The following is a 20,576-nucleotide window of genomic DNA, read 5'->3' on the forward strand; positions in this document are numbered from 1 at the left end:
GTGGCTGACATAGTGTTCATTAATTTTTCTTTCACTTTCCCCAATTGAACTGAAGTCAATCTTGGAAGATCTGAGATGTTTGTTTTTTTACTTTGGAATTCGTCAGCATTCATTTTGACTTTCAGAATAGGTTAACATTTCCTGGGGGTAGTACTTGATTATGAATGTCAGTTCAACTTTACTGTACTCTGTATAAAGTACTCAATTTGCATGCAGGATCAAGTAACAGTGCAGTGAATGGAAAGTAAAGACTGAGTCAGCATTGTTGGATTTAAATCCTGCTCTTGGAAACCGAAATCATGGGCATCCTTTGTGATCTGCTGTAGCAGACGTGAAAATTATAGAACATTTTCTCCAAGCCAAACCCAACAGCAGCCTCCACTGTCATCTAAATTTACAAGGGTTTTGATTAAGTGACTCTATGAAGTCTAGAAATTGCTCTTAGTGTAAAGCATTTCACTGGTGACAATTAAGTCATAGCCCCTTTATGTGGAGACACTTTGTCCTGCATGTGTAAGGGTGGCCATTTCTGGCTGAGCTCTACAACACAAGATGTTTAAGTGGTGAGGACGGTAACCATATTCTAATATGACTGTTAACTGCTGGTTTTCTAATATGTTTATCACCAATTTGAATGGGCATCTGCACACACATGCAACCCACACCATTACTACCAAGGAAATGTCTATGCCCTGAAAAACTTTGGTTCGAAATTCCAAGTGGTACCTGTTCGAACCCTTTTATTGTTACTGTTATAAATCCTAAAGTTGTTTTTTAAAAAAAACATTGATGCTTCAGATGTGAAAGATAAGGTTTCTGTCAGTAAGATAATCACACTGAGTAGAGGAAGTGGAATGGGGAAGGGTAGTTGAACGAGGAGCATGGAATAGAACAAATGAAACCTGAAAACTTTGCAACTGTTGTGCTTATCTACTGTTTTATGAGTAACTGGTACAGAAGGGATATGGTGCAGAAAGAAATGGGCAGTCTTGCATATATGCTATAATTCTACCTGCATGGTTCAAGATTACATTTTTTTAACTACTCAACAGGTAAATTTGAGCCTCCAATATTCCACCCGAATGTGTATCCCTCTGGTACTGTGTGTCTATCCATTCTAGAGGAGGATAAGGATTGGAGGCCTGCTATTACTATTAAGCAGGTCAGAAATAACTTTCACTTTTTAACAAGAACTTTTGTGGAGCCTGCTCCGCAGTACTTGTTTTACTTTCCACCACTGACCCGTCTTCTATTTTTCAAAATAGATATTACTAGGAATTCAAGAACTTCTTAACGAGCCAAACATTCAAGACCCAGCACAAGCAGAAGCATACACAATCTACTGGTACGTAGGACTTGTTAACAAAGAAATGCATGGCTTTAGTAAGCCTGGTGCTACAGTTATACTTCCCATCTAGTGACCAGTTAACTTTTTCTTAGTGGAATTACTCTTGACTAATCACTGCGACACACTTATTTTTTCTTTTTTCCCTGATGATTGTCCCACTAAGCAATCCACTTCCTAGCATTTCATGGTTAACAGCAATTGCCTGGTACTGTATAACTGAAGCCATATGATTTACTACCCTGTCCTATTTGGATAGGATTTTGCAGTTTAAAGTTTCAGATGTTGGGTGATCATAATAAACAGGATATTTTCCTGGTTCTGAGGCTGGGATTATCTGCAGATCGAACATGGGATCAAACCGCCTGCACTTTCTTGGTGCTTCACCTTCTAATTTGCTTGGTTATGTGCTCCATTCGGCTTCTGTTATGAAATGACATATGGTTAAATGACCATTAGCACTTCAGTTCCATTAACAATGTTTAGTGCCTTGCTTGTATTTGTGTTAGATGGAAGCATGCTAGATATTGATTAGACTGGGGTAAATATAATTTAACCATAAGAGCTGAACCTGAACTGTTCAAGTTCAGATCCAAGTAATTTAAATTTTCAGACTTTTAAAATTGCAGACTTAAATTATAAAATGACTCCTACCTGGAAACACGAGTTGTGAGTACATTGTGGTTTTTTGAGAAGAGACTGGTAGCTAACATAAAAGGGCATCCAGAAACATTCAATGTGTATATACTACTGACCCAGACTGGGGTGTACTATCTGCACTTAAAAATTAGTAAGTCACCAGATGGAGATGCATCTGAGGATACTGAGGGAAAGAAGAATGAAAATTGCAGATGCACTAGCCATAATCTTCCAGTCCTTCTTGGATACAGGGATGGTGCCAGCGGACTGGGGAATTGCAAATGTTTTTACACCCTTGTGCAAAAGAAGATATTAAAGATAAACCCAGCAATCATTGTTTCAGTTTAACCTCAGCTGTGGGAAAGCTTTTAGAAATGCTAATCCAGGACAAAATTAAGTCACTTTGACAGATGTTGATTTGTGGATTAATGGAAGCCAGCCTGGGTTTGATAAAGGCAAATCGTGTTTAACTAGAGCTTTTTGAGGTAACAGAATTAATGAGGGTAATATGATTAGTGTTGTACATGGCCTTCCACATAATGGGTTTGTCAGCAAAGTTAAATCAAATCAGGGGAAGGGAAGGTTGCAGTTTGGATACAAACTGGCTGAAGGCTTGGCTTAAATAGCCAAGTGGTTATGGTACTGGGTTTGTAACCCCAAGATCAAGAGTTCAAATCTCACAATGGCAAATTATGAAAAACTGTCACGAGCTGTCAGAGAACTTATTTGAACCAGCTGATCGCCGCCATGTTGTGGTATCGGCTGGTCACTTTGACCCCTCCCCCGGACTTTGTCACAAGAATCCAGAGATTGTTAGTCGACTTCTTCTGGGACAAAAGATTGCACTGGGTCGCTGCCGAGGTTCTGAGTCTCCCGCTTAGGGAGGGTGGTCAGGCGCTAGTGTGCCTACGCACACAGGTGGCGACTTTCCGCCTTCAGACCCTGCAGCGATACCTCTACGTCGAGCCTCCTCCTAGATGGTGTGCCCTGAAGACGTGTTTCTTCCGTCAGGTGCACGGCCTGAATTATGACGTGCAGCTCCTGTTTATAGAACAACTGGGCCTCGGTGGCTCCTTGCAGGCGTTGCCCGTCTTTTACCAGGACCTGATCAAAGTCTGGAAAGTGGTCGCCTCGCGACGCAGCTCTCCCCCGTCAGGAGTAGCGGCTATCGTCAGAGAGCCGCTGCTCAGGAATCCGCCCCTCCGTCCTTTTCAGTGGTTGGCGGAGAGGAGGGCTGTGGCCGCAGGGGTGACCAGGATCGGGGACGTGCTGGGTGGTGGAGGACTGGGCTGGATGCTCCCGCAGGAGTTGGCGCGACGCGCGTCTGTGAGTGTCCAGGTCGCAGCCGATGCCATCCAAGACCTGAGAACGGTCGTGCTCGGACCCGACGTTATTTTGGGTCTTGAGGTAGCCCAGGTGCGCGGTGGTCTTCCGTCTGAGTGTTCCCCTGTTCGGACGGAATTCCACATTGGCCCCAAGCCCCGAACCCTTCCTCGGGTGCTGGTGCCCCGCAAAATGAGCCACCTCGGGGACATGCCCTCTGTGCCTTTTGGCACGGCAAAGAGGGGCTTTTTGTACGGACTGCTGCTGCACACCTTCCATTTTCTCGCCCTTGTCCATCGACCGGACACGCCCTGGCGTGCCTTGTTGCCGTCCGGCGGCGGAGGCCCCGGATGGGAGGCCCTCTACGGAGGTGTCCTCCCCCTTTCTGTCGGGGACCTGGGTTGGAGGGTGTTGCATGCAGCAGTCCCTTATAATAAGAGGATGCATAGGTTCACGGACTCTCAGGACACATGCCCTTTTTGCGGTCTTGTGGAGTCTGTGGACCATGTATACATAGGGTGTTGTAGGCTGCACTCCCTTTTTAGTTATTTGAAAAACCTTTTATTGATGTTTTGTTTGCACTTCAGCCCCACGCTCCTGATCTATGGGCACCCGGTGCAGAAGGGGGTCGGGAAGGAGGAGGACCTCCTCGTGAAACTGCTCCTGGGCCTGGCCAAGTTGGCCATTAACAGGTCCAGGCAGCGGGCGATCGACGGGGGAGTCCCGCCCGATTGTTTGTCCCTCTTCCGTGGCTACGTTCGCTGCCGGATGTCCCTGGAGAAGGAGCACGCGGTGTCTGCTGGCACTCTCGAGGCCTTCCGTGCTCGGTGGGCACCGCGGGGACTGGGGTGTTTTGTTGACCCCTTTAATCACATTTTGATTTAAAGTTTGTTAGTTTCCTTTAAACTTTGTTCTTGGTTTTACAGCTGACCTGAATTAGGGGCTGTGCCTGATTTATCCCAATTTTGTTGATTTGGTTTTCATTTAAAAGATTATCAAGAGTTCAAATCTCACAATGGCAAACTATGAAACAATGTAACTTCATCTGAAACAGATGGAAATGTGTTTGTACTCGAAAGAGTTACAAAGTGGCTGAGAAAGGCTTACACTAGTTTCCCAAGGTATGGCACTAATACTTCTGCTTTTCTTGATCTATATTAATGTCCTAGATTTAGTTGTGCCGGACACAACTTCAAAATTTTCATGTGACACATACCTTGAAACTATTGTGAACCGTGAGGAAGATGGTGACAGGCTTGTAGAATGCATGGATATGTGGCAAATGAAATTTAATGCAGATTAGTGTGAAGTAGGAAGAACGAGGAGTGACCGTATAAAATAACCAATAAAATTCTAAAGGGGCTGCAGGAAAGTAGTTCTGGGGGCATATGTACATTGGTGAAGGTAGCAGGGTAGATTGAGAAAATGGTCAATAAGGCATTCAGGATCTTGGGCTTTATAAATGGCAGAGTAGTGGACAACGGCAAGGAATATTACTGAAAAAAGAGATGTTACCGAAGCTTTATATCTTGCACTCATCAGGACAAATGCCAAATTTCAAACTATAAACAATTTATACCATAGGAGAAAAGAGAGCTGATGGTTGGCAAGTTGACATTGGCCAAGCCATTGCCATGGAGAAGCAACAGCGTAAAGTTCAATAAGGCGCAAGGCTTGAACATATTCCTTTTTGTAGAGAATGGGTCCCTTTGTACGAATGTATGTTGCTTCTAGCAAGCGTAAGTGAGCCATGTTATGAGTTTGGCATTGGTTAGTGCAGCTAAAAGCGCACAGGATTATTCAGCAAGTGCTGCCCAATCACAGAATCACATCTAATAGAGATTTGGTTTTGCAAACATAGGCTGGTCAAGTGCAGTCTGTACTCTGCCTATTATGCATAACTGAAGGAACATGCTGTTTGATTCGATGAGCCAGTTGTTGGGACGTTTGACCTCACACCAGCACGGATTCATGCACTACATTGCTCAATTGTGTGGTAAGCAGAACATCTTTTTGGACTGAAGGTAATATGCTGTTTGTTGGAAAATATCACTCATTGTATCAGCATGAAATGGCTTCCTTAACCTTTTATTAAAATGTTGCAGATATTTTGCCTTTTCAGGGTAATTTGAAGTTGACTGGGCACTTTTCGGGTCCAGATCTGGTGACCTGTGGCTCATTTGTGAGTTTGCAACTTAAGACCAGTCTTAGTGTGTGGAGCTCTTATCGACAATCTTGTAAATATTTGCTTGCTCACCTTACAAGCTTGATGCAGAAATAGAGCGCATCAAGGCTGTCCTGTAGAACAATGGCTATCCTGAGCAGATCATTGTTTGCTGTGTATCGCGTAAACTTGCATGAAGTCGTTTCATCCTACTACATTGTAGTGGCCATGTGAGTGGCATTTTCCTCTAATGGAATGCTATTATCAGTCCATAAAGATGTTCTGCCTACATGTTGAGCAGCAACATGTTTGAATTTCAGTACGGTGTGATGCCAGGTAGGTTAGCTGTACGTTCCAGTGATAGGCTGATTGAATCTACCATCATGTTCCTTCGGTTATTTCTAATAGACAATACACAACTAGCTCATGTTTGCAAGACCCAAAACAAAGCCTCTACTGTTAGATGTGATTGGACAGCACTGGTTGAAGAATCTTGAGTGTGCTAATAGCTACACTAGCAACCAATTTAAGATCAGTCAAGCTTGTATAATGGCTCATTACGTGTGATGCACATTCATTAGCAGCGACTTGTTCTCTGCAAACAAAAGGAATATGTTCAAGCCCTATGCCTTTTTTGAGTTACAAGGTAGCTTGGGAAGCATATAATTCTCCATTGCCCAGACTTTACCGTGGAGAAAGCAATCAGAGTTGACTTACCAACAAATCATCTTTTTCTCCTGTAGTATAAGTTGTTGTGATCATTTGAAATTTGGCATTTTTTCATCTGTCCTGAAGAGTGCCAAGATAGCTTCGTCAGCATGTCTCTCTTTTCAGTCGTATAAAAACAAGTAAATAATGGTGAACCTGTATAAAACACTGGTTAGGTCTCAACTAGGTATTGTCCAGTTCTGGCCACACTTCAGGAAGGATGTGAAGGCATTGGAGAGGTTGCAGAAAAAAATTGCAATTTGTCTAGGGATGAGGGGCTTCAGTTATGTGGATAGATTGGAGAAGCTGAGGCTATTTGCGAAGAGAATGTTGAGAGGAGATTTGACAGGTGTTCAAAATCCTGAGGGATCTGTATGGAGTAGATAGGGAGAAACTGTTCTCATTGATATAAGGGCTGAAAACTAGAGGACACTGATTTAAATAGCAAGAAAGCAGAGGTAATGTGAGGCAAAACTTTTTGATGCAGCATGTGGTTAGGATCTGAAATGCACCCGGAGTGTGGTGGAGGCAGCGTTAATCGTGCCTTTCAAAAGGATAGTTACTTGAGAGAAAATTTTTAGGGCTACGGGGAAAGGTGGGTTGGGTAGGACTGGTTGAGTTTCTTTTGCAGAGAGTTGGCATGGCCTCTGTACCAAATGGCCTCCTATGCTATAACCATCTTGTGATTCTGCATTAAAAAAAAAATGGGCAGCAAGTTACTCAGTGCATGAAATAAGTCATTGCAAAGACTTGTGCTTTCACCCTCTTTATTAAATGAATTAATACCTTTTTGAGTACTAGGTTGAAACCCAGTTTAAACTGAGAGCCTCCCCTTTCCTGCATTAGGTTTTGATAAAATTAGCTTGAGCAGTTTCTGCCCTGTGGGATAGGCCTACAATACTTTCTTACCCACAAATACCATTAGTAAACTAAAGAGCTGCATCAGAATGAATGTTGCCACAACGGGTTTTCCTAAGAAACATTCACTCCCTGAAAACTGAGGCATTGGGCACCTGGAAGCAAACTACCTGCTGTCTTGGTGGTGTCCATGGGGCTGGAAATAATGGAGGAAGCTTCTTTGTGGTATATTTTCAATGGAACATAAGATGAATTGATCCTGAATGGTTTGTCACCTAATTGATCCAGGATTACAAAATAACCCAATTGTACTTTTTTGCTATGAAAAAGCATTCAAAGATTCTAGTTCTTTCTCAAATCCATAACTCCTCCTTGTGTTTATTTTTGTTCCCATTCACAGCCAGAACAGAGTAGAGTATGAAAAACGAGTGCGAGCACAGGCCAAGAAATTCGCTCCAACATAAAAATCAAGCAGCTGAAGGATGTGGATTTCTGACTGTCGGCTGAGAAAAGAAGGCACGCTTTTCACATTTAGCAAGTTCCTGTTACAAGCAATTGGCAGTCTTTGGGGAAAATAAATTGCATCGTTACTCGGACAGTTCTAGTTCACAACAAAAAAAGAGGCAAATCATCTCGGCACGAAACTTGCTGTGTTTCTGTGGCGGCTGTAGTAAAATGTTTTTTTATTTTTAAAAAAAAAAGCCCTACTGTTCAATGGTTCGATTGACCTTCAGTGTAGCCAGAATTTGGGGCTCCTATTTAATGCTGGTTAACTTGCAAAATGCAGTTGGATTTTTTTTTTTCCTCTCCCCAGCTAATGGTCCACTATGAATGGTTTTCAGGCCTACCTTTAAGCATCCTGGCATAGTTATCAAGCCTCCGGACCATTCATCGGGAGGAAGATTTTACAAGAAGAAAGTGAGAACAGTTACAAATCCATTTGCATACCATGATCTGCATTTTGCTCTTAACGCCAAGGCTTTCTTAAATCCACATTGGCCCTTTAAAAGAGACTTGGAAGCCCTGTAATAAATGTATTTTAAAAAATAAACCGTTAATAAAATGTTCTTTCTATCCACCCATTCTGCCCCACCCCCAGTACTTGCAGACAATATATGTGTGATGTTGCCCATATCTGAGATTGCTGTCTTAGTTAGAGCTCTTCTTGAGCAGTTTCTGATTCACAGAAGCTGAGTGGATGTTCTCAGCCTTCAGTGTGGCACATTTGCTTTTAACTTTTTTTTTAAATCGGTAACTCCTTTTTAAATGCGGTGGCATGGTACATGTGACTTGTCTGATCCCGGCTGCCTGCATGTGTATACTCTTGTCACCTGCTTTCACTTTGTTTTGCTCTGGGCTTCCTCCCTGTGTTACTGTAGTTTGGGGTAAATTTACACTGTCCTTATTTTCTCTCTGGAAAGTTAAGTAAACCTTTACGAGTACCCCGTTTTAAAAATCTGGAAATGACTTTTTTTTAAGTGGAATGAAGGTATCTTGTGAAATCTTTATGCAGGGTTACTGGTTTTGCAGAAAGGCATTTGAAATAGTGTTAAGCTGGTTTACAAAACAAACTTGACCATAAAAAAGCAAAGTGAATGTTTAAAATTAGACTGTAGACAGCTGCGTATCACTTGCAAGTGGGGCTTACTTATGAACCCATATTTCACTATTGATATTTTTGGCAAGAGAATTTGGTAGTAATTGTCTTAAGTAGTCACTTTAAGTGCCCCTGGGAATAGTGCAAAAGGTTTTTTTTCATATTTGGTAACAGTTTAATTGAGTTCAGTTGTTCACTTGATCCCTTTCACTTGTTTTGGGAGTAAAGCAGGTTTGGGTTTTGCATGCTTAAGGCATTAAAGGTGACAAATCCTCTCCCCCCAGTTGACCTTCAGAATTGATTGAAGGCCTTATTTTGGTTAAGATTTGCAGCATCGTTATGCTGCTTTTAAGGAGGCCAGTTGCTTTTTCAGAACAAAGTGGGAAGAAATTGCTACTTTATGGTGAGGGGGAACTGATAGAATACACAAGGAAGTACCTTCTTTCATGGTCCTCTTACTTTCAGGAGCATTGTAAAATTTGAACCTGTTGTTGGAATTGCATCCCATTAACAACAGAATCTCTTGTTGGACAATTCTGATTTTTCTAAACAGTTAGGGGCTTGTACTATTTGTCTTTCAGGCTTGAGTCTAAAACCTGCTGGACAGTTTGATTATAATTATGCAAATGCCTATAATTCATGAGATTCAATCAGGGCAGACAGTAGTTTGGTGATAAACTCTTGTGGCTGTTTTTACTATTGAAACTTCAGAAATCCAATTTGATTTGCATGTTGGGATGTGAACCTTTTTAAGTTGGCAATGTAGTCACATTTTGGAATTGCAACCTTTACATTTGGTAGCATGGTATATAATGAATCTGGAGCACAACATGAGACTGTTTTAGTATCAGCGGATATGACTCCTGTCAGTGTTGTAGATGAAGGATGCCTATGTTTGAACAGGTGAAAACCTGAACTTCAGTACGGTAGACCACATGGCAGGTTTTATGCTGCTGCTTATTTGAAAACATTGTTCAACAAGTACCAAGAATGCACCTACTTGCTGACCAACTTGGTGTTCGTTCTCTAGGAAGTTGGTGTTTTCAAAGTGTACCTTTAGTAATGTTGTCATGCATTTATAAAATACAGGGAACCTGCTCTATTAAAAGGTAGTGGGTTCCCAATACACTTGAAATGACTCCCAATTTCCACCTAGCTTTGTGCTGTCTGACTTCTGAGTTTGATGTGCAACATGCTGCCGAGCCCTCCTGTAGTATTCAGGTCACTATCTCTGCTGGGATCAGATTCAATGACCAGTAATAGAATAGCTTTCCTTGGCTTGCTTCATTTAAATTTCAGGCTTGTTGATCTGCTTTTATCAGCTGCATTTTCTGCCAGTCAATTTAAAAAATAAAATAATCATTCTGTAAGCATTGCTGGCAAGGCCAGCATTTATTACCTTTGTGTAGTTGAACTCTGTGCCCCTGAAAGATATTGTCTCCAGTTTGGAAAGGGTTTGCATACAATGTAAGGCAACATCTGGAATTTTATTTTTGTTGAAATCTTAGTGATAACACAAATGGTTCTACACCTGGCATTTCATGCTAAATAACATGACTTAAGTTATTACTTCAGCAGATATTCCTTTAACCTTCTCAATACTTCTGCTACATGACCTCCTTTCAATTTAAAAAATATTGCACCAGTTCATTGCACATACTTGAGAATGAAGAGAATTATAATTTCATTATTCATCTATTTCTTCTTTTGCACTGAATGTTTTCGTTCGCTGCGCAGCGATATATTAGCAGCATTATTGATCTTTGTTATAAATTCATTCTGCCTCCCCTCTCTCCCACCTCCTCTCTCCCACCTCCTCTCTCCCACCCCCCACTCTCCCACCCCCCACTCTCCCACCCCCACTCTCCCACCCCCCACTCTCCCACCCCCCACTCTCCCACCCCCCACTCTCCCACCCCCCACTCTCCCACCCCCCACTCTCCCACCCCCCTCTCTCCCACCCCCACTCTCCCACCCCCTCTCTCCCACCCCCCTCTCTCCCAACCCCCCTCTCTCCCACCCCCCTCTCTCCCACCCCCCTCTCTCCCACCTCCCCCTCTCTCCCACCCCCCTCCTCCCACCCCTTCCCACCCCCCTCTCTCCCACCCCCCTCTCTCCCCCCCCCTCTCTCCCACCCCCTCTCCCCACCTCCTCTCTCCCCACCTCTCCTCTCTCCCACCTCCTCTCCCACCCCCCTCTCTCGCCACCCCCCACTCCTCCCACCCCCCACTCTCCCACCCCCCACCTCTCCACCCCCCATCTCCCACCCCCCACTCTCCTCACCCCCCACCTCTCCACTCCCCCCACTCTCCCACCCCCCACTCTCTCCACCCCCCCCCTCTCTCTCTCCCCCCCCCTCTCTCTCTCTCCCCCCCCTCTCTCTCCCCCCCCTCTCTCTCTCCCCCCCTCTCTCTCTCCCCCCCCTCTCTCTCTCCCCCCCTCTCTCTCTCCCCCCTCTCTCTCATCCCCCCCTCTCTCTCTCCCCCCCTCTCTCTCTCCCCCCCTCTCTCTCTCCCCCCCTCTCTCTCTCCCCCCTCCTCTCTCTCTCCCCCTCTCTCTCTCCTCTCCCCCCCCTCTCTCTCTCCCCCCCCTCTCTCTCCTCCCCCTCTCCTCTCTCCCCCCCTCTCTCTCTCTCCCCCCTCTCTCTCTCTCCCCCCCTCCTCTCTCTCGCTCCCCCCCCTCTCTCTACTCCCCCCCCTCTCTCTCTCCCCCCTCTTCTCTCCCCCCCACTCTCCCCCCCCTCTCTCTCTCCCCCCCCTCTCTCTCTCCCCCCCCTCTCTCTCTCCCCCCCACTCTCCCCCCCTCTCTCTCTCCCCCCCCTCTCTCTCTCCCCCCCCTCTCTCTCCTCCCCCCCTCTCTCCTCTCTCCTCCCCCCCTCTCTCTCTCTCCCCCCCTCTCTCTCTCTCCCCCCCTCTCTCTCTCCCCCCCTCTCTCTCTCCCCCCCCTCTCTCTCTCCCCCCCATCTCTCTCTCCCCCTGCCCCCCCCTCTCTCTCTCTCCCCCCTCTCTCTCTCTCTCCCCCCCCGCCCCCCCCCCCCCCCTCTCTCTCTCTCTCTCTCTCTCTCTCCCCCCCCTCACTCTCTCCCCCTCTCTCTCTCTCTCCTTCCCCTGCCCGCTCTCTCTCTCTCTCCTTCCCCCGCTCTCTCTCTCTCTCCTTCCCCCGCTCTCTCTCTCTCTCTCTCATTCCCCCGCTCTCTCTCTCTCTCACTGCTCCCCCTCTCTCTCTCTCTCTCTCCCCCCCCCCTCTCTCTCTCTCTCTCCCCCTCTCTCTCTCTCTCCTTCCCCCGCCCCCCCCTCTCTCTCTCTCCTTCCCCCGCCCCCTCTCTCTCTCTCTCCTTCCCCCGCCCCCTCTCTCTCTCTCTCTCTCTCCCCTGCCCACCTCTCTCTCTCTCTCTCTCTCCCCCTCCCCCCCTCTCTCTCTCTCTCTCTCTCTCTCCCCCGACCCCCCTCTCTCTCTCTCTCTCCCGCTCCCTTCTCTCTCTCCCTGCGTGTTTGTGTCTGTCAACCCACGCTGTTTACCGCTGTATCTTTTTAAAGTCTAAATTGGATCCAGACCTCTTGGCTGCTCTTGTCATTCATGCTCCCATGCACAGGGATTTAGATTTTCTTTCAGTGCCTCATGTTTCAAAATTAAAAATGTGGTGTGGCTGTTCATACATGGCATGAGTGAATTTGCCTGATCTATGGGTGAAATAAGTCTGTTAAACTCCTCACTCCGAGCAGACAGCATTATGCATGAGAAGGTTTTTGGTTGTGTTGGCACGAGCCCCCAGTCTGTGCATTAATTTAGTGGACTTGCTGAAACTTATATTTTACTTCTATAGTTTTAATTCCCCAGTGTGGTATAAGTAAATGCACTGAGCCATAGGATACAATCTAAGTCCCATTTTTGGCTATGACAGTTGCTTTTAAGTTATCTGCTTCTAAATCATATTCCATAGTTCCTCGTGTATCCTTTATGTACATTCCATTGAAGGCATTGGTTGCTGATTTTGTTGCTACTGCCATTTTGGTCATGTGAAAGAAATGGGTCTACATAAACGGTGATAAAACTCAATCTGTCTTGTGTCACATCTTGTTGAAACACTTAAGTATTACCTTTCACATTTGAGTTAAACATATGAATTGGACCACAACAACAGCAGCGTGGCTGAATTCCTAAGGTGTACTTGGGACTTGGTAGGAAGCAGGTGCTTATAGGAGAAATGCCACTTTCTCATTCGTGAAGCAAGAGTTGGTTGTGCTTAATGTGTGTTTCAAATCTAAAAATCCTGTCAATCACCAGTGTTATATCCTTTGTGTGAACATTTATGTATCATCTTTTGTATGTGTACAGTATTGAACATTTAGTAATATATGTAAACTGTAACTTTCAAGAAGGTCCTGCTGCCTCTTTAGATTTCAACTAGCAACAATCCTTTCTGCAGTCCAGTTTTGAACAGTGGTTGCCTCAGGAGCCTTTGGAATCATGAGTTAATGATGCACTCTCCAAGTTTGTCCCTGGCCAGATACATAATTATTTGGAACAGTGCATTCACATGTACAGCATTGAAGAGCGAGACTGTGTAGTAAAAGCTGAAGATACAGATTCCAGGGAAGAAAAGGGAATTTATGTGCTTTGTTTTTGTTAATTGTTGGAATATTTTTTCAATTGGAAATTCTGATAGTGGCTTATCTGATGTGATATCGTGGTTGAAAATTATGGCCAGAGCTTTAAAAGAAAACTTTTGGGTGATGATAGCTGATCAAGGGATCTCTTGAGATCTCTCTGTTCTCGTTCCCCCTCTGCTTCTCTCCACACCCCCATGAATTAAATATAATTTACAGTCAATCCCCTTAATTTTCATCCATTCCAATTGACCCAGAACAGGCACTTGCTAAAAGAATAATAAAGAAAACATCCTTGGAACACTGGTACATCCATTTCTTTGTTTATATTTTTTGATGGATAAAACAACAAAAATAAAATGAAAAAAAAACACAAACCAGTATTCCAGGGTGTGACGCTGTAAACTTGTACAATACTTTTATATCTTTTTTTCATAGTCCATTGGATTTTGAGTATGAAATTAGCATGTCTTTAGAAAACATGCTAATTTTAATGTCTGCCCCCACCCACCTACCCAAACAAACCCTATCCTGCCCCTTCACCTCCCTCCAGAAAAGAAACAATAAACAAAAAAAAGTTGATAGTTGTAATGGTTGCCTATTGCATGGCCTCGTGCGGTTGGGACTATGTAGTGTTTCTGTGTCTTAAGTGTGTCACCTTGCTCACCATGTTGTAAGGTTGGAAGACCTTAATTGTGGTTATTGCATGATCAAATCAATCTCTGAAAACCCATGGTTATAATCTTTACTCCACTCAAGTCACAGTGATCTTGGGTGAAGCCAGCCTAATATTTTGATTCAAACAGTAAAAGTGCCCTTGCATTCCCAAACCTCCAGTACTTTGTCTCTCTTTTTTTAATCCCTCAAATAGGAAATTGTGGTCTTTTACTGAACCATGAAGTTTTTGAGCTAACTCTCTCATACTTTTCAAAATAGTGTTTGAGCATTGCACCAAGCTCTTTTTCAAAAAAAAATCAAAAATAAAAAAAATCTGTGGGTTAAATATGAAGGGTGTTCTCAACAAGTATTAAATGTTTTGTAGATTTATGCAATTGTCTGAACTTTGTAATTGCTTTTAGATTTTAGTAGAAATGTAGGCTTAGGTTAGGTGCTTTCTTTTCTCTTTCTCCCTTGCTCCGATTTGTGTTCATCTTCATTCAAAACTTCACGACTGGTTTGCCTCTAACATCTGACCAAACAGGCACCAAATGTGGGTGATTGCTTAAGTAAAACTGAGAACCAGTTTGTTACTTACCAGTCTTGATTTGCCATAGTTCTGCTATCTTTGAATTACAAGAGCCGCTGTTACTTGTATACCTTGCTCGTTTACCATAGTTTTTTTCCCCAACTAGACAAAGTACTGATGGAGCATGCATGGCAGAGCATCTGTTTGAACATTTAAACTTCTAAAAGTTTGACTGAAGCTTTGTTTCTTTTTTTGGCTGTGTCTCTTGTCTATTTTTTTAATAATACCCCGAATGAATTGTCGTTGGAGGAGTTTGATGTGCGCCAGGGTTCAATATTAAATGTTAATTGACCAGCTGGCCCACAGCATTTCCTCATTGGCCCGCCAACATCTTGTGGGCTCAAAGATTGTAACTTTGCTTTTGTATACAATGGTGTTTGAGTCTGGAGAAACAGACAGAAGTTTATTGTATCAGCACATGAGCTCAGTCTGGTGTGTATACTCTTGTTTGAACAGCTTCCATCAGAGTTGGACACACAACCTGCTTTTAACTGGTCCAATGCTAGGTTGCTTGTTTATCCAGGCCATTATTCATTTTGAAGCCTGATTGTGTGAAATGTATACCATTCTGTAATCTTAATACAATATGCTGGAATGTGAGACATTATTGACATGGAATCTGCTGCCTTCCCAAGCACACCTTTCCAAAGGCCATGTTTGCTCTCCTTATCTCTTGCTTGCCCGATAAGTGAAATTGTAATATTGAAGAAACAGCTCGGACAGCAAGAAAAATGCGCTTGTTTAAAATAAATTTCTAATGAATGGAAAGTTTAAACATGAAGAAATCATTCCATTGTTGAGGCTCAAGCTGCCTCTGAGCACCATGTACCATTGCAGCACATGCACCATTTCAATCACTGATACCTCTGTTTGTATGCTGTTTGTTAATGTATTTGTGTTTAGAAAAAGAAATTAAAAAGCGAAAAGTAAGTAGTGGTTTCTTTGTCTTTTATAAAATGCTCAGACAAATCAACATCTGCATGTTCATCTCCATCCTTTCAGCACCTTGTTTGGTAGAACAAGTGCTTCTGTGGTGATGGTTTTATTTAACTATTTATGGCATGGGCTACATGGAGTATGAGTGGTGTCAGATACCGAACTGGTTCCACTGTAATAAGACTTGAGAGGCTTAGTAATTAGAGTTCTCCTTGACCTGTAATCATTCAGAAAATGCATCAAGATGCCTTAACGTTAGGTTTCTTTTCTCTGGCCATCATAGGATGGTGATTACTGCAGATACAGAGATGAGCCATTCGGTTTACTCCAATTATGAAGAGTTTTCTGTTCATTGTGAAAGTTATGGAAATTCAGTCTGATTTCCTTTGTAAATGAGACTAACTCATAATTAAAATCCTCAGGATCATGAGAGAAATTGGTAAAATTGTTGGCAATTGTTCTTTGGTCTCTAACAACTACATTTCTAGAGTGTCGCTCGTTTCATGCCACATCTGGGTGCCTTGCGGCCAGGACAAATTGAGAGTAGATTGCATAAATTTGGGTTGTATTCCCTTGAGTTCAAAACATTAAGGCTGCTCTAATTGGAGTATTTAAAATGACAAAAGAATTTGGTAAGCTGGATAAGATGCTTCCCCTGGGGAATCTAAAACAAGAGGATGTTATTCTATTGTTAAAACTAGGCCACTGAAGAATGAAATCAGAAGTACTTCATTGTATATACGTGGTAGTGGAAATCTGCAGTTCTTTCCTCCCCAAAGACTAGATGCTGGATCCATTGAAATTTTCAAAGCCAAGTTTCATAGTTTTCTTTTATTAAGCAAAGATATTAAGGGATATCATGGACCAAAGGTCTTTAAATGGAGTTGAGGTACAAATTGTAGAGCTCATGGTTGAGAGTGGTACTTAATGGCGGTGCAGTGCCTACTTAATATCGTACTGGCTGAGGCAGTTACTAGGGCTTGCTTCTACTGACTCCATCGTGGCACCTTAGACTGCTAGAGATGGAGATGTGTGGAGAGCCATGATTAGCAATCTTTGAACAACTGAGGGCTGGGGAGAGAGGTTTAACACCCACGATCTGATTGAATGACCGAACAGATTGGCAGGGCTGAATGGCCTATTCTTGCATTTCTTTGCAGATCAGTGAACAAAAAGTAGACATGGAGCAGGATGGAAAAAAGGGCAGAGGTGGGAAATTGTGAAAGCAGAGCGGAAAAACCTTAGTGTTTGACTCCTGCGGGGGGAAAAAAGAAATTTAAATCTAAAGTGTCATAAATTGGCTGTTAAGCATCCTGAGTTCATAATTGAAGTGTAGATATATGGTCTCGAACAGTATATTTGATACTTAACTGTTTGCTTTTGTTGTTGAGGGGATGAATGTTAGCCATTACAACTTTAGGAAAAGTGGCATGGGATCTCATTCACTTAAAATGTGGCTCAGCTTAATGTCACAACTGAAAACAGCAACTTGGACAAAATATTATTCCCTTAGTATTACACTCAATTGTTGGCCAAGGTTATATTCAAGTCCTGATTTGCACCTAAAGCCTTCTCAGTCATACACAGCAGGAAGCCTTGATATTCTTCTAAAAATAATGCTCAGAATTAGACACAGTACTCTGGCTTGAGTCCAATGTGTGATTTATGGAGGTTTAGCACAAACTTTTGTACTCATATTTATGAAGCAGAGGTCTTTGTCTGAGGTGAGGGTGCTGTTCACTTCCACTGATCAAGAAGAGATAGTTGGGTAGAGATTTACCATATGTATCAAGAGTATTTTTGGATGAAAAAATTCTGCATAACAGCTCCCAACTCCTATATAAATCACAGCTGCCATGTACAAATCAGTTCCTGCTCATCTGTCAACTCTGTCCTCAGTCCTCTGCGCCACAAATTTAAATTTTCATACTCCTGCATAAGTGCATTCATGGCATTGCTGTTCTCTCTCTCTCTCTCATCATCTCTAGTCTTTCAAGCACCAATACCACTCCCCCTCTCTAATCTTTCAAGCACCAATACCACACCCCGCCCCCCCCCCCCCCCCCCCACCCACCCCGGTCCCCCAATCACAACTGATTTTGTAATTCCTCTGATTTGTGATCTCTTGTGCATCCCTCACACTATGCCCTATCACTGCCTTCACCTGCCTACGGTCCAAACTGAGTTACCCTCTTTACTTCCCCTGCCTGCACCCCCCCCCCCCCCCCCCCCCCCCCCCCCAAAAAAAAAAAAATAAAAACTGCTTACCACCTTCCTCTACTCTTTAAGACCCTTCCTAAAATACTCCTTGGTCACACTGCCTATAGGTGTCCCTTTTTCTGATAGTCTCTGCTGTGCCTTGGGGCATGTTTAAAGACACTATAAATGTAGATTATTGCTGAGTTGCAGAATATGTTGAGGGAAAGCCCTTTAAAATGATGTGTTCAAATGGGATTTTTTTTTTTTAGACAAATTTGAAGAATGTGGAAACATGAATAGTTGAGCCTGTGCTTTCAGCTGGTTGGTACTGAAGGGCACTACAGTAGGCCAGGTAAGAGGATGCAAGTTTGGCCATGATTTTAGTTTCCAGTTGTTTTTTCCTGCATGTGGTGATTATTGGATGTTGATTGCAAGTGAATTGGGTTGAGCTACAATATACCAAAGACTCATGTTGGTAATGACCATTGCAAAGAAGTTCCCTATGCTTCTTCACCATTGCCCAGCAAGGAGTCAATGCCTTCAGGAATGGGGAAAATTAATTTAAGTGTGGGGAGAAGAGTTTCTCTTAAAGAGGTGACAAAGGTCTTGATCTGCCTTTGTCATCCCAAGCCAAAAAAGCTAATTTCTATCTCCACTCCATGTGGTTCCATAACTTATTATTTGCTTGATCTGTCAATCTCCGTTCTGAAATTTTCAATTGACCCAGGCTCAACAGTTTTTTTGGCCGGGGACAGGGTGGCGGTAGTCTGTCTCTGGTTTCCTCTACCCTTAGTGTGGAAAATGTTTCCTGACCTCACTCCTGAAGGGCCTGGCTCCAATTTTAAGGATATGCCCCCTTTGTTCTTCCCCTAGAGGAAATGGTTTCCTTCTACCCTATCATATCTTTGATTTTCTTCAGCACCTCAAATAAGATCTCCCCTTAATTTGCAGTAGTCAGGGCATGCAAGCCGAGTCTGTGTAATTTAACCCGATTATTATTTTGGTTAATCTCCTCTGCAAGATGAGTTTCACCTTCCTGAGGTGGTTGATCGGTGTAGATTGTACCCTCTGCTGCAACTTGCACTATTTTGTGGATTGTTATAACTTGAGCCTAAAAATAAGCTTCATTATTAATTCAGTGCTGTAGCTCAGTCATATGCGCAACAGCCTCCAGCCAAGAAGGTCCTGGGCTGCAGTTTCGGGGCTGTACACTGGGCATCACATTCTCTTGTGATGGTTAAACTGAATACCACAGCACACACCCGGGACTGGACAGAACACTTTCACTGGATCTGTCATTTCTCTGCCTCTTAACTGAGATTGAAATGCACACCATTGCTTGACTTCTTTTTCCTTCACGTAAAATGTGACGGGCACCAATAAACCCAGTAGGGAATTCAGGAGAAACTGCTTTATCCAGAAAGTAGTTAGAACGTAGGACTTGCTACCACAGGGAGTAATTGAGGCAAATAGCACAGATGCATTTAAGGAAAGCTAGATAATACCAAAAGAAGTAGGGAAATTAAGGTCATACTGATCAGGTGAGATGAAAAGTGTTGGGCGAAGGCTTGTATAGAACATAAACACCAGTGAGACTGGCTGACTTGTGTTGTGCTGTAAATTTGATATAAATGTATGAAACTTGCATCAATTTTCTCAGGCTAAAAATGTGCTTTTTATTTAATTTTTGGAGACCAACAGCAAATCTTTAAAATTAAATATCTAGGATATTTGGAACTTTTTTGATATAGGTAGGCTTGTTTGTACGTTTTTATGTGGAAATATAGTCCTTTAATGTGGCTCAGAGGTAGAAAAGGCTGTAGAGTAACTTCTTTGGTGCTTCAGTGATTAAAGTAATGAGAGAAATAAAGGTTGTCCTGCAACATTTGATCAGGGCCATTAGTGATACATAATGAGTGTCAGTATTGCATAGAGTGAATTGAAACAAATAATTAATCTTTTGAAATGTGGAGGAAATATTTCAAATATTTATGAAATAAGGGGTGAAACTTGTGTAGAAGGTATTGTATTGTATTCTTTGGGTCTAGGTCAGGGAAGCAAGGTTTCTGAAGTGGGAAAGGGAGTATGTGAAAGAGATTTAGGAAGAGAATCCTGAATTTCCAAAATGTGACACCTTGAAAAATCAGTTGTCTATCTTAGATGAACCTCGCAACAATCTTGGTTGGCTGAAGCTTGTTGGGAAGATTGATAGCAAGAAAATGATGAGGTGGTCGAGCCAGGAAGCAAAAAAGGTTGAGATTTGATCTGTGTCTTTTCAATTTTCTTCTAATGTTTTAAGTTTTTCTGAAAAGGAAAATCGAGCTGCACCCTTAGGGTGGTGGCTTGCCAACTATAATTTCCTAGATTGATTGAAAGGCCACTTGTTTTCTCATTGTTTACTCAATGTAACCTATGCAGGTGTTTCAAAACCACCTCCAGTCTTGCTGGCTGGCCTATTCTATGCTGTGTAGTCGTTCTACAGAGCATCATACCACAACCAAGTTAAGATGGCAGGTGTTCACATAAGTCAACTAAGAGCTCCTTTCTGGCTGGATACAATTTAGTAACAGGCTTCCACTTCATCATAGGAATGTTCTTCATAAGGCAACTCAAACTCACTGGTTGAGTCCTTTTAATCAACTGAGAGAAGGCGTAACCTTATTTCTCTTGCTTTCCCTTGCCCCTCTTCCAGTCTCTTGGTTCAATCTCCTGGTCTTGCGATTGAAAGTGTTATTCTGTATTGTGAGGCCCTGTTCCATGAAGAAAGAATAACCAATCTACGATTCTTACAGAGCATAAGGATGAAAGGACTTCCTAAATGGGAACAACAAAGCTTGAAAACAAGTGCTGTTTATTTCCTGGTATTTCAAAAAGAGATGTGGCTTGTTCAGGCTTCTGCTGTAATCGAGTTACATCCAAAGCATTTGCACTTCCAGCACCCCCTACTATTATTT

General features: G+C 43.1%; 1 protein-coding gene across 4 annotated transcripts in view; it reads left to right on the forward strand.

The window, feature by feature from the left end:
• The window catches only part of LOC121271620 (SUMO-conjugating enzyme UBC9), a 47,014-nt gene extending 31,597 nt beyond the window's left edge, over positions 1 to 15,417 (forward strand). For 3 of the 4 annotated variants that reach the window (XM_041177662.1, XM_041177663.1, XM_041177664.1), the window contains 3 exons: positions 1,053 to 1,162; positions 1,266 to 1,345; positions 7,438 to 8,493. In XM_041177662.1, coding sequence (XP_041033596.1) covers positions 1,053 to 1,162; positions 1,266 to 1,345; positions 7,438 to 7,501 — 254 coding nt within the window. In that variant the 3' untranslated portion in view covers positions 7,502 to 8,493. Of the gene's footprint in view, positions 1 to 1,052; positions 1,163 to 1,265; positions 1,346 to 7,437; positions 8,494 to 13,010 lie in introns of those variants that run through there. The other variant, XM_041177665.1, reaches the window with a different exon arrangement.
• Positions 15,418 to 20,576: the final 5,159 nt, after the last annotated feature.

The sequence above is a fragment of the Carcharodon carcharias genome, chromosome 31, assembly GCF_017639515.1.
Source record: "Carcharodon carcharias isolate sCarCar2 chromosome 31, sCarCar2.pri, whole genome shotgun sequence".
Classification (NCBI taxonomy): domain Eukaryota; kingdom Metazoa; phylum Chordata; class Chondrichthyes; order Lamniformes; family Lamnidae; genus Carcharodon; species Carcharodon carcharias.